The following is a 14,152-nucleotide window of genomic DNA, read 5'->3' as shown; positions in this document are numbered from 1 at the left end:
GGAATTGATTATAAACTGGATTTGCTGCTACAGTGGGGTTTGACTGTGTTTTCATGATGGGCTTATAGAATTGAATTCCATTTTTAACTTCAATTTTATCTTCTACCTATTCTAAGAGATATTTCATAAAATCGAAACATGATACTTCATAAATGTCAAACTTACACCAAAGAACCATCCAAACTTCTCATAAGGAATCTCAATCCCCATATCTTTCACAGTCATGAATATGTCTTCCTCATATCCATCAAATAACAAACTTCGAACAGTCTTTTCTACAAAGACTGGGCTTTTTGTATGCTGCAAGACTTGGTTAATGGCACCCAAATAAAATGGGTCTCCAGACAGCAGGCCTTGATTTACAGCAGTCTGAAAAGAAATATTTGTATAGATAATATTATAGAAGAAGCATCAACGCATAATAAACTGTTTCAATAACAATTTTAATACGAAATATTAAAAAATGATTCCTCTGAAATGCCATTTTTTAACAGAAAAGAATTATTTGTTTATTAAGACCTGGCACTATTTTCTGATAACCTACACCCTCGGTTTCAATAGGTGGAAGATCTTAATTTTGGCATATTTTCAAGTAGGCGTATGATATCAGCCAACATGCAGGTATCACATATGTGTCTTGAGCATACAGGTATTTGCACACTTTTTTAGAGTTTAAAAAGTGCTTCTTATATGCTAATAAACTACCTAGACAAGATTTCTTTTTAACCAAAAACTCGTAAATAAATGCTATATCTCAAGAAATCTAATGTGATTATATTATACATAAGCCTACTCAGTCTTTTGCCATTACAATGACGATGCTTTCTAGTTGTAAGTAAAATAGAATTCATCAAGATATTCCATAAAGCTAATCATTATGAAGAATTATTTTCTAAATCTATATTATAATCTTCACATTAAGTACAGCCAAAAAAAAAACTGCAGAGTTTGTGCAATTCTTTGCCTTGTTATTTTGGCTTTGTGTAGTGTCAATTTTTGTGCCATATGTAAACAAAATTTGAAATGAGCCATATAAATATTTTTCTGCTATCCAGATCAAAAGAAATTTTTCAATATGTTGTAATGTTCTCTTACCTTTGGTAATCAATTTCAGCCTCTTCACCATGTTAGCAGATTAAACAGTCTTTAGTTTTCACAAGCACAGAGACCCCACTGGTATACGCGATAACCAAGTCCTGGATATGCATGCCATCTTCATACTTTTTAAATATCTCTTCTTTTTTTTTTTTACCTCCATGGCGATCCTAACAATTTTCTTCATTGCTTAATTCTTCTCATTAACTTTACTAAAACTCACTATTAATGAATTTAACAAATATTTATGTGAAAATCTTAAAAATCACTTGAAAATTCAGACTTATTGCATGGGTTGTTTACTGAATAAAATAGCAACAGACAGACTGATGCTCATGCATGATAACAGCATTGTCTTGAAAGAGTTGCGCAAATGTGACTCATTAAACACGTGTCATATTCCAAACAAATGTCAAACAGCGAACAAAAATATTCATGAGCAAACATAATGTATTTCAAAGTGGAAGTATACCGAGGTACCACTGTATGAGACTTTTATGTACATCAAGTAATTGCTCTCAAAAATGAATGAAAGTTTTAAAACATAAAGTTTATTGAACTTACCACTAATGGTACATTGACTGTTGTTACCAAATCATCTAATGAGCCGGTAGTTAAATTTGGCTCAAAAAACCATCTTTTTATTTGATAATAAGAAACAGTTCCATTATCATGCCATGTGATATTAATTTTTTCTCGTGTTTCTCTAGAGAAAAGAAAACAAAAGTTATTCTAACTAAAAACGAAAAGAAGCAATTTAAAGGATTTTAAGAACAAAAAAGAAAATTAAGTAATCATGTAGTATACATGTATCTATTGCTTTCTGTGTGTTATTTATTTTTTACATAGTGCCACTAAAATATTATAGATAATTAAGAATACGTAAATGAAAATTATTTTGTTAATTACTTTAATAACATAATGTTTGATTCCATTAAATTTTAATTCATTTTAATTCTTGAAGTTCACAAAACCAAAGCAAGGATGGCCCTTAAAAGGGCCTCTTTTATGAGTCATTCAACAATATACATTATGAATGTCACACAGCATGCCCAGAAAATAGTCATTACTTTTTATCAATTTGGATCTTCATCATAATTTGTGAGATAAGGTGGAAGTGTTTATGGTGTAGTGGTACTGTGCATATCATTTAGAATCTTAAATAATCTTTTTTTAAGTAATCAAAATCCCCCAGCATGATTCAATTATTTGAGTGATCTTACCATCTGCAGGATGCTAGACTGACAAGCATTTTCTTAATCCTACAGATGGTACTAAAAGAAATTTTCAAAACAACTAATTTTTTATAGGTCTGTGTAAGAAATAAATAAGAAATTCATGAGGCAATATTTTAAATTTATATAACTTCTTGTTATTGGGAATACATAGCAGCTTGTAAGAATCCTCTTTTTAAAATTCAGCGAAATCTCTCAAGGCAATCACCTCTGGAAGTGAACAGTTTATTAATTACATTATCACCATTTTAATAATATTCCCAGCATTTTAATTTTGATATATTTCTGAATATAAGACAATCTGTACTTAAACTGAAGAGGTAAAATCTTGTCACAAGATTTCAGACAAAATTGAAAACTTGCAGATAAGATCAATTTAAAATTACCTCACGAATCTAGCTATTTAAACTCTTTCAACTTTTAAGCATATGCATTATTTGGCACTTTAGCAGGCAAAAATTATTCTATTTCTCAGCATTGGCAATAATTCTCAAACAATAAAAATATCTTTATTCCTCATTTGCATTCTCGCTTTTATGAGCACAATACAATTCTTCATTTTTGTTGTATAATGAAAGATGCTTGTATAAAAAGAGACTGCTTTTTCAGTTAACTTTTCATTAAAAGTTATTGATTTTGCTAAATAGTGCTGCGGAAGCATGCTGTGAAATGATGTTACGTATGTGAAGGATGACAACGCTGTTAATATCAAAATGAAAAAATCTGTCATTCATCCTGATTTCTCTCTAATAAATAGCAACTTCTGAGGATTGCTAGAAAATTCTGAGTCAAACAATATGAATTTGATTTATGAAATCTGGGTACTTCTTGATTATTTGGCCCCCTCTAAAAAGTATTCACAAAACAACAAGCTATGTTGCCAAAATGTATTTATGTGACAGCCCAGATATGCACATATGTGTAGCAGATGAGTGCCAGTTATTAATGTTTATTTTTGCTACAATGACAGCACTTTTGGTACTTTTCCGTTTTGCCGGCGCAAGCGATAAAGTCGCCAATAATGGTACAACCGATGCCAAACGGAATATTCTCGCTGGTAACCTTTTAAGCCTCATTTTCAAAACAAGTCGCAGCTTTTTCTTATCAGATTGATTGTTTCTTTCAATACTGGCATATCATTACATAGAATTTTTATCAAATAGTTCAGTTTTATGTCTAAGGCCATTTTCGGTAATTAAGTCAATTAGGATGCAATCACAGCGCTTACCCGAAGCCAAAAATATAGAAAAGGTAAAGTCAAGGTTTAAATTCATCAATTCTAACGAGAATGAATTAGCGAAGTAAAGCACTGCAGTTTTAAATAATTTCTGAGTAAGCTATTCGTACGAATTGAAATATTTCTTGCATTTAAACTTGTGTTCTAAATTAAGATTTAACTTGAAATTAATGTAGATAATTACTGAGAGCATTAGATTTTTGTAGAGTAGTTTACGTGAGATGAGATCGCTTGGGGTCACGTGATATAAACCGGCGAATCAGGATGTTGAACCATGAAAGCGTAGTAAATTCTTAAATTAATGTCTTTTTACAAATTTATTGTCTTTATTTATTGGCTTTTTATAAAATTTTAAGCGATATTAAAATGTTTACGCCCTCAAAAAAAGAATTCTTAGAACTAACATTTTTTTAATATTTTTTATGTGTGTACTGTATATTGTCGCCAATAAAGTCTGCTTGGCGAGATTTGCGCCGGCGAAACGGAAAAGTACCGCACTTTTTTCCTTTATAAGGAATTGCAATGGGACTACGGAGTTTTCCAGTTGATTAAAAAAGAAGGCATAGCATTTCTTCAAATATAATGTTTTGCCTAACAGTAAAAAATGCAAACATTTATATTTCATGAAATGCACTTACTGAAAGATAAAATTAATGGATCAAATTTGTGCACTGATGCTAAATCTGTGAATTTCTCTGATCTTTTTTAAGTGAAAACAGGTCACTGTGTACAACTATAACTGTGTGCACAATGACAAATTTGTGCAATTCTGTAACTTGTTTCCCATGAAAACAGATTGCTATGTACATGAGAAGAGAACATTAAAAAATAATAAATAAAAATAACTTTTCTATAATTTTTAAGTTTCTTGCATTTTTAATTTTGTTCATTGGTTGCTTTTCATATAATTCTTAGTGCATCACCATTTTTGAAAATGGCTGTTGTCTTCTGCATCTTAGCTTGCTGAAAAATTAGTCACCAACACTTGCCCATTTTTAACTATATCCAATCTCATAATACATAAGTACTTTTTTTTTAATGAGGTGCAGAAGCTGTGCTTTAAGGCATTTATTATCTTGCTTATTTTTCAGAATTAAAATATTCCTAAATCACCAGAATGGAAAGCAATGTCATTTTAAAATATAACAGAGGAAATAAAAATGCTTTATTTTAATGTTATTTCTTTAATACAGTTTTAATATAATATGATTATTTTAACGATATTTATTGTTGTTATAAAAATTACCAAAGTAAAAAATAATCAAAAAATTTGCAAAAGAAAATTTTGTAAACAAACTCATCTTAACATCACTACACTGTTAATAAGTCACCAAATTTAATGTCACACAACAAATTTATTCACTTCCCAACAGGAGAAAAGATGATTTCCCAACAGATTTGTTTTAGATGTAATATGCTATGAACTATTTAAAAAAAAAAAAAAAAAAAAAGAAGTAGGAAAGATTCAAAAGATAACCCCTCAAATACTTGTCAATGAATTGCCACAAAATATTCCTATAAAATGTCAATTCTCACTCAAACTGGCAGTTGTAAAAAAAAAAAAAAAAAGGCAGATGAGTAAAATTAAGGACATTTTACCAATTTTGGCAGAAATTAAGGAAGTTTAAAGACAGTACGAACCCTGTATATACGGTTCTTCTATTATAAGATCAATATCAATCTCCTAAGTTTTATATAGTTTTAATTTTCAAATTAACATACTTTTCTTGTTTCTATTATAAAGTTACATATTTAATATTTTATACATTTTATGCTAGGATTTGTATATATATATGCACAATGAAAAATACAAGTCAACAAATAACATATATTTTGCAACTTCTCCAATTATATACTCCTCATTTATATTTGATATCTAAATGACCTCTTCCGTGATATATGGTCGTCATTCCTATTCAACATCTAATTTGATTATTAATCTGTTTCAACAGCTTTAATAATGCAAAGAGAAGTTACAGTTTTAAAAAAGATATTTAAATAAACACAAAATTCTCACTATCTTCGTTATATCTTCGTTGGATAAATTTCATTATTTAAGGTACAAAATCAACCTGCATTAAATTTTATAAATGAAATATAACAATACATACCTAAATGTATATGGCCCAAGCTCTTGAAGATATGGCTTTGCATTATTTTGAACAACATCTTTGGCATTAGTCACATTAAAGAAATAAAATCTTGCATATATAGGTACAGGAATCACTCTCCAATACTCATATGGCTCAGCTTCAGGTGATAAAATTAAATTCTAAAAAATATTAAGTTTTGCTTTATTTATTTATTTTTACAATTAAATTTGTAATCACATTTATTTTCTAATCACATAACTAACAGATTTACAATATTTTAATAATTAAAACAGTATCATGAAAGTCCTGCAAACATTGACCTAATGTGGATTGATCCTCATTATTTCTCTTAGAGAGTTCTAATAAGGACTTGAGCTCTCAAATATGTCAAGTTTTATGGGGTAATACAGTCAAAAGTCATTAATTCGGACACCCTTAATCCGGAATGATCTACAATCCGGACCTCAAAGCTACAAACTTACTGCGCATGCATCGTGTTGACGCTTGCACATAAGACCTTTACAGCTGCGAATATGCGTGTGCGCATGCTCAAAATACGTTTACACATGCACGTTTAATGTATAACTGACGGTATAAGCTAAGCTAAAATTATCTAATTCAGTTAATGTTGCAGATTGCGTTGTTCCTTAATCTTCGAATTGGATCCAGCTTATTATTTTTTGCAGACTGTTAGAGCAATTTTATAAAAGTAAGCTTGAACTTTTTATTATGTCAAATAGAATTTCTGATATATATTTGCTAATATGTAAAGGATCTACAAAGCGAAAGTATGTTTCGATGTCCATCAAACAAAAAGTGGAATTGCTGCAAAAAATGGATAAAGACATGAAGAAGGTGACAGATAGGTTAGTGAAAACGAAAAAATTTCGATTGACAAGTTAGTCGGTATTCTCGGCACAGCAATTACGGAACTTGAACAGCGGAACTTTGTAACTGAACAAGAAATTATGTCTCTTTATAGAATTAAAGAGAAAGTATTATCACATAAAACGAAGCAACTTAAACAACTTACATTGAAAGAAATGTTTAATAAAGTAAACAAATAAAAATTAAGCTTTTTTTTTTTTTGTAAATTTTGATACCCTTTAAATCATAATTGTTCTTTATTTCATAAATTATGGTTTCATATTTTTAATTTTAGAATTTCTGCATGCCATCTTACGAGATTTAAACTAATGATCTATAATCCGGAATCGCCAAAGTAACGACTTTTGACTGTACCTATTATTGGCTTATTAACATCAGCTATTAAAAAAAGCCAATCAAACGCTCTTTTCAGTCCCACATCCAATTTTAGCAACTTCTGCCCAAAGTCTTAATTTTGGTTCCATTTGTAACAAAGAGTTCCAGCTTTGCAACAGCTCTTTTTTCTTTCGATAATGGTGGAATCACGGGAATTTCGGTGCCAGTACTGATTAAAAATTAGGTGGTGCTCTCCTAGTCCCGAATAAAAAGACGACACATCTCTACCCCTTGTCCCTCTGTGAGAATCAGGGATTTAGTTTTCTGCTGATGAACATTGGTTTTGTTAGGCCAACTGCAAGGATCACGGCATTTGAAAGCCTTATTGCCAAATCTTGAGCAATAATAACATAAACTTTCACTTCTGCTACTATGCCTATTAACAGAATTACTTCTAAAGTGGGATCTGGATTTTTGATGTCTGGAATAATGTTTTTTATTAAGTTCGCTAACTTATACCGATAACTTGAAATCTGCTCCTGTAATTTAACTAAAACATTGCCATCTGTAGAGCAAGCCAATTTGGTTAAATCATCACAACTGATGGATAAAATGCTCAAGTTCGTCATGGGTAATCTTTGAAGCCAGAGAGTTGTAAGAAAAGCTTCACCTACCTTACCTGATGCTAAATTCTTCATTTCGCAAAACAACTGTGAAGGTTTTTCTATCATCCAACTCCACCTCAATTCATAATTTTGGGGTCTTTTGCGTTTTAGTGAAGATGGAAATGCATAGCCAAGTACTTGTCATCCCTTGAGAGATTATCAGAATGTTTGACAGTTGTGATAATACTATCAAAAGTCGTTAATCCGGACTCGTCGGGACTTCGGCGATTCCGGTTTATCGATTTTTCTGGATTATAGATCATCAGTTTAAATCTGGTAAGATGGCATGCAGAAATTATAAAATTAAAAATATGAAACTGTAATTTATGAAATAAAGAACAGTTATGATCTAAAGGGTATCAAAATTTACAAAAAAAAAAAGCTTAATATTTATTTGTTTACTTTATTAAATTACATTTCTTTCAACGTGCGCATGCGTAAAGCATACATTACGCATAGTCGAAATTAGAAAATTACAACCAGAAAACTATCTGATGTGTATTCGTGATATTTATAATGAATTTGATTTAAATCATATAAAAGACAGAGTACATCGAGATGAAATACTACATTTAGTAATGAACTATAAGCCGAATAAAATAAAAACATCTGCCCTGAAGATATGGATAGTGCTGACAGATCAACTTCCAGTTCATTGCGCGCCGCAACGTTCCCCTCCCCCGCAGAGCAGCGTGAAATTGATAAACAGATTTCGAAATGGTTAGAAAAACAAAGGATATGCCTTTATCCATTTTTTGCAACAATTCCACTTTTTGTTTAATGGACTTCGAAACATACTTTTGCTTTGTAGATCCTTTACATATTAGTAAATATATATCGGAAATTCTATTTGACATAATCGAAAGTTCAAGCTTACTTTTATAAAATTGCTCTAACAGTCAGCAAAAAATAATAAGCCGGATCCAATTCGAAGATTAAGGAACAACACAATCTGCAACATTAACTGAGTTAGTTAGATAATTTTAGCTTAGCTTATACCGTCCGTTATACATTAAACGCGCATGCGTATATTATGCGCATGCACACACGCATATTCGCAGCCGTAAAGGCCGTCAATGCGACGCATGCGCAGAAAGTTTGTAGCTTTGAGGTCCGGATTATGGGTGTCCGAATTAACAACTTTTGACTATATTTCAGCATCAATGGAACTCGCAACATAATCGTGTTTCGTTTGATCGGTCGTAATTGCATCATTTCAAAATTGAGTTTCCAAATGGGAAAACCATATCTTTGGGTCATGTTTCCAAAACGCTGGAATTTTAATGCTAACTCTAGCGATCAATGTTGAAGTGTTGCATTTGTTTCTACCTTTGTTTGCCATTTTTTCTTTTTAATTAAGAAAGCCACATTCGGAGAGTATTTTTACTTTAACACAAACAAAATAGCTGTAACATGAATATTATATCTCATTTCTTTTTTTTAAGAACCAGTACAAACTTATAAAAATTGCAGGGAATTAATCAGAATGAAGAAATTAACACACTGGTCATTAGATTAGATTTAAAATGTGTCACACGTACTCCGAGCATCTGTCTATGACTCAAATTGTTTGACATAGTGAGTTAGATATTGTTCTTTAAACAATGCCAGAAGAAGATTATTATCTAAGTTTGAAATAATTACAGTCAAAAGTCGTTAATTCAGACACCCATAATCCGGAATGATCTATAATCCGGACCTCAAAGCTACAACCTTTCTGCGCATGCGTCGCGCTGACGTAAGACCTTTACCGCTGCGAATTTGCGTGTGCGCGTGCGCAAAATACGTTTATGAATGCGCATTTAATGTATAATGGACGGGATAAGCTAAGCTAAAATTATCTAATTATCTATTTCAGTTAATGTTGCAGATTGCGTTGTTCCTTAATCTTCGAACTGGATCCGGATTATTATTTTTTGCAGACTGTTAGAGCAATTTTATAAAAGTAAGCTTGAACTTTCAATTATGTCAAATAGAATTTTCGATATATATTTACTAATATGTAAAGGATATACAAAGCGAAAGTATCTTTCGGAGCCCATTACACAAAAAGTGGAATTGCTGCAAAAAATGGATAAAGGCATATATTTTGTTTATCTAAACTTTAACGCTTGTTTATCTAAACTTTGTTTATCTTTAACGCGGCAGCGTGCAATGAATTCACTATCCTTATCTTAAGGGCAGATGTTTTCATTTTATTTGGCTTATAATTCCTTACTCAATGTAGTATTTCATCTCGATGTACTCATCTTTGATATGATTTAAATCAAATGCCTCGTCATTATAATTCGCTTCCGATAGCGAAGAAAGTGACAGAGGTTATTGAAAACGAAAAAATTTCGATTGACAAATTAGTCGGTATTCTCGACACAGCAATTATAGGACGTGAACAGCGGAACTTTGTAACTGAACAAGAAATTATGTCTGTTTATAGAATTAAAGAGAATGTATTATCACATAAAAAACGAATCAACTTAAACAACTTACTTTGAAAGAAATGTTTAATAAAGTAAACAAATAAATATTAAGCTTTTTTTTGTAAATTTTGATACCCTTTAGATCATAATTGTTCTTTATTTCGTAAATTACGGTTTTATATTTTTAATTTTATAATTTCTGCATGCCATTTTACCAGATTTAAACTGATGATCTATAATCCAGAAAAATCGATAATCCGGAATCGCCGAAGTCCCGACGAGTCCGGATTAACGACTTTTGACTGTACTATAACTTTGAAAATGTTCATATAATTTACTTAATTTCTCATATCTCCAAATATTTAACACTTCTTTAACTCACTTAACTCTTGCCTTCGTTTTTCATTTTCAATTCTTGATTAACACGTACAGTACTCACCAGTGAAGTGCATTGCATAAAATCTAAAGTATTATTATTATACACTATAAAGAACGAACTTCTTTAAACAATTTTACTAACAAGAAGAGAGGATTGGGCCAAATATTAAGTGACCTTTTTAAAACAAAATTGCAATGAATGTTTATCTTTCGAACAGTCTTCTTGTGAGCCATTTTACAAAAATTAAAATGTACAGAAATTAAAGATAAGATGAAGAGGAAACATAGAGGACGCTACATTGATAACAGAAGAGTACCAATTTTTTTTTTCAACAAATCCACTTTTCACAATTTTCGTCTCTTCTCTGGTTTTTTGAAACATTTCCTGAATAACTTTCTCGGTGAGTGAATGAGGCTCATATACCTCATTTGGTTTGAAAATTCCGATATGCACTGATTATGTTTCCCCCATCCATTTTTTTAGTTCGTCTATCATGTCACATCTTCCTTCCGTGGCTAAAACAAGAGATGAAAAAAGTTCATGCATGTGTGTCGTCTCTGGTGCTCCATTTGATCTTGATTCACTGATTGATATATTAAAGTCATTTGAATTAGTTACTTAGTAACTCTTAGCAGATGAAAATGGAATCCAGTACTACCAACAAGCTATGCTTGCCAAAAATAGTGAGCACAAAAAATAAATCTACATACATGGTATTTTTTTTATATCTCAAAAACATTATTTCAACAACTTTTAATGCAGATAGATTAGATAAAATTGGAAAAAAGCCTCAGAGTCACCAAGACTGCATTGAGGGTTAAGATTCTGACATATTACTCAATTCATAAATATATGTTTTATTTTCCAAAATCATTATTAGCGCCAGACTGAATGATTAGTTATGGAACCCCCCTCATACACACACAGTCCTATTCTTACTGATATTTACATTACATGCATCATGATTAGCACTTCAAATTATTTGCCACATTGGTTCTGCTTTGATGATACTTTTATAGTATTTGATAGTAAAAAGATATAACTAAGTTCTCTCTGTCATGAATTCATGAATATCTTGTCTCGGTCATCTTGTTATTCCGTTAACTTTTGAACTTGAGACATCTAATTCCCTTTGCTCCCTCAGTCCTAATCATACACAGTGAACCTAAGAAGAATGAAAAATCTTTCATTTTTCTTCAATACCAAAAATCTGGTCATAAATCCATAGTGCCTTTCAAATGTCAACGTGGATGATTCAGATAATTTTTGGCGACATCTAAGAGCAATAGGTTTCTTCTTTTATTATTTAAGCAGACTACCATAATTTTATAACTGCTGCTAACCAAAAGTTGTTAAACGTGTACCTTGCACTGTATTGTTTTACTAATGCAAGATCACAGTAATTGTAATTTTGGCAATTTTCTGTAATCTTTTAGTAATCTTTTTCAACCTACAAACTAAGTCATACACTGTAAACATGTTTTGACCTAGACATAGGCACATACAATATTTGGACAAAGAAAATTTGGTACTCTTCTGTTATCGGGACCAGATTCAGAAATGTATGTACACATATATATGCATAGGTAACACTTGTGCATGCATGCATACATATGTTTCTGAATCCGGCCTTAATAACAGAAGAGTACTGAAAATTTTGATCTAGCAATTGCTAATTGATGAAAAATCAGCCATTTAATTCATAACAGGGGGGGAAAACTGTCAGAAATGAAAGTCTCTGTTCAAATAACAGCAATTACATTTTCAAATAGGTATGTACCTTGAATGTATGGTTAGAGTTGCAATTATTATTTCAAGCTAAATGTTGTGCCACATTAACATGACAACAACTGCTGCCTCTTCATTGAAAAATACTGAATTTTTAAAATTTCACTAAGCTTAGAATTAAAATAAAAAAAGACTTTTTGTTATACAAAATTGGTACATACTAAATAAATTTATGATTTCTTGCAAGTAATAGTAAATAAATGAATCTTGAATGAAAAAAATCATGTCATGGATCAAGTAATATTTTGTGCAAGATGAGGAGAGGAAAACTCAAACTAGAATACTCCAGAGTTTTAAAACAAATTTAATGTATATAGAAGTTTAAAAAAAATGTAAAAAATAATTTTCTATATGCCTTTTACCAGTACTTAGTTTTTTTTTTTTTTTTTTTTTTTTGGTTGTTTTTTGTTTTTTTTTCTGTAATATTTATTTCTTTGTAAGATACCCAAAAAGACATCAACAGCTTTAATGTGCTTTTTTTTACTTTAATTCATTATTTATGCTTCCTTCTTTTAGTCTGATTATTATTTGTGACCACATATTCTATACCAATTCTCAAATCTACAAAATTCTAAAACTGACACAACCTCAGCTCATAAGCTGCACGGATTTTTATTCTTCTAAAGTATTACTGTGTACCCTAAACCTTCAACAGTTTGCCTTATTTAGTAATATATTTATTTACTGTAGTAAAATTTTTCACTCACGTAGCAAAAGCAACATTGTTCTTTTGTTAAATTTGCAATGCGTGTGTGTTCCATGTACGAGACAGTTCACTTAAAAAAGAAACATAAAATGATTCATGATAAATTTCAATACATAAACTCAGATTTTAAAATGTACACGCAACCTCGACATCTTACCTCCTCAACTTGCCACTGCAATATACGCGGGAACAAAAGGTAAGAACACAGTCCACTCAGTGCAAGCAGCAATCCCACAGTAGCAAGGAGAACTGTTTTGGTTACAGCTGATAAACCCATGAGTACATTTGCTAAGAACATCAGGCTAAAATAATAATTTTCTCTTCACAATATCAAAATTCCGATTTCCTTGAGGAAACACTCAGCAGCATGCGTGATAACACTACAAAACTCATTTAATGATTACGAGCACATGGATAAAGCTCATCTCTCACTTAATCACACACTTTGCCCAGTTTATCGAAGGTCGCCATAAAATTTCAGATGCTTTTCTCTGTTGATATGCTCTTTGCGCATGCGCTTAGAAGGCGTTAAAATTAAAGGAATACCCAATCGCGCGAAGAGGGGGAAAAACAAGATACCGATAGATTTACTCACTCTCTTTGGCGCGTTGACAATAAAACTCGTGGCAACTTTAAGAGCTCGACGAATTAATCATTTTAATTTACTTAATTCTGTTTTGAACTATCACGTTGAAATTTCAGTATATTGTTCATCTGTTCCTTAATCATGCATAAATTACCTTTAAAAGGATATAAATTCTATAACACGATGTTAATTGTAACATGATAACTCAGGTCCGCTCTTCAGCTGCGTAGTTTTTGTTTCCGCCATTAAGTTGCTTATTTAATTACTGCAAAACTCTCAAGAGCATCTCTTCCCATGACCTCTGTAACATTTCCCGGAAATTAAATTTAGCCCCAGGATCCTTAGAATGATAGCATAAGTTTGGAAAATTAACTATACTCACTACACATCCAAATAATTAACTAAACATGTCCAAAATTAGACGCGCCATGGAAGGATGTTAACAAAAATAAATAAATTTAAATTAAATAATATGTAAAGGAAAAAATAAAATAAATAAATAAACAAAAGCTGAAAGATTTTACATTACGCTCAAAGGGGGCGTTTTTTAACGTTTTGTGTGTTGCCTTTATTAAATATCATGTTCTTCGCACTTAAGCCATAAAATTCAGAACAGTAATATCGCAAAATAATTTTAAAATGAGCATACCTTTAAAATTTTCGATAAACAGTCTCGCGAGTAGGAGACTTTTTTTTTTTTTTTTTTTTTTTTTTTTTTTTTTTCCCGTATGTGTTGCCATTGCTCGCT

General features: G+C 31.2%; 1 protein-coding gene across 1 annotated transcript in view; it reads right to left on the bottom strand.

Annotated features, from left to right (window-relative positions):
• Window positions 1-13,315, bottom strand: part of LOC118198074 (protein croquemort-like) — a 59,916-nt gene extending 46,601 nt beyond the window's left edge. Inside the window, exons 1-4 of the mRNA XM_085813008.1 lie at window positions 12,976-13,315; window positions 5,679-5,839; window positions 1,660-1,801; window positions 166-369 (exon numbers count right to left, since the gene is read on the bottom strand). Coding sequence (XP_085669134.1) covers window positions 166-369; window positions 1,660-1,801; window positions 5,679-5,839; window positions 12,976-13,116 — 648 coding nt within the window. The 5' untranslated portion in view covers window positions 13,117-13,315. The remainder of the gene's footprint in view (window positions 1-165; window positions 370-1,659; window positions 1,802-5,678; window positions 5,840-12,975) is intronic.
• Between the last annotated feature and the right edge of the window lie 837 nt (window positions 13,316-14,152).

The sequence above is a fragment of the Stegodyphus dumicola genome, chromosome 1 (assembly GCF_044657685.1).
Source record: "Stegodyphus dumicola isolate Sdum_Otavi_A_Nest chromosome 1, ASM4465768v1".
Taxonomy (NCBI): Eukaryota; Metazoa; Arthropoda; class Arachnida; order Araneae; family Eresidae; genus Stegodyphus; species Stegodyphus dumicola.
The sequence above is the reverse complement of the archived record's forward strand: the minus strand, read 5'-3'. Positions and strand labels throughout refer to the sequence as shown.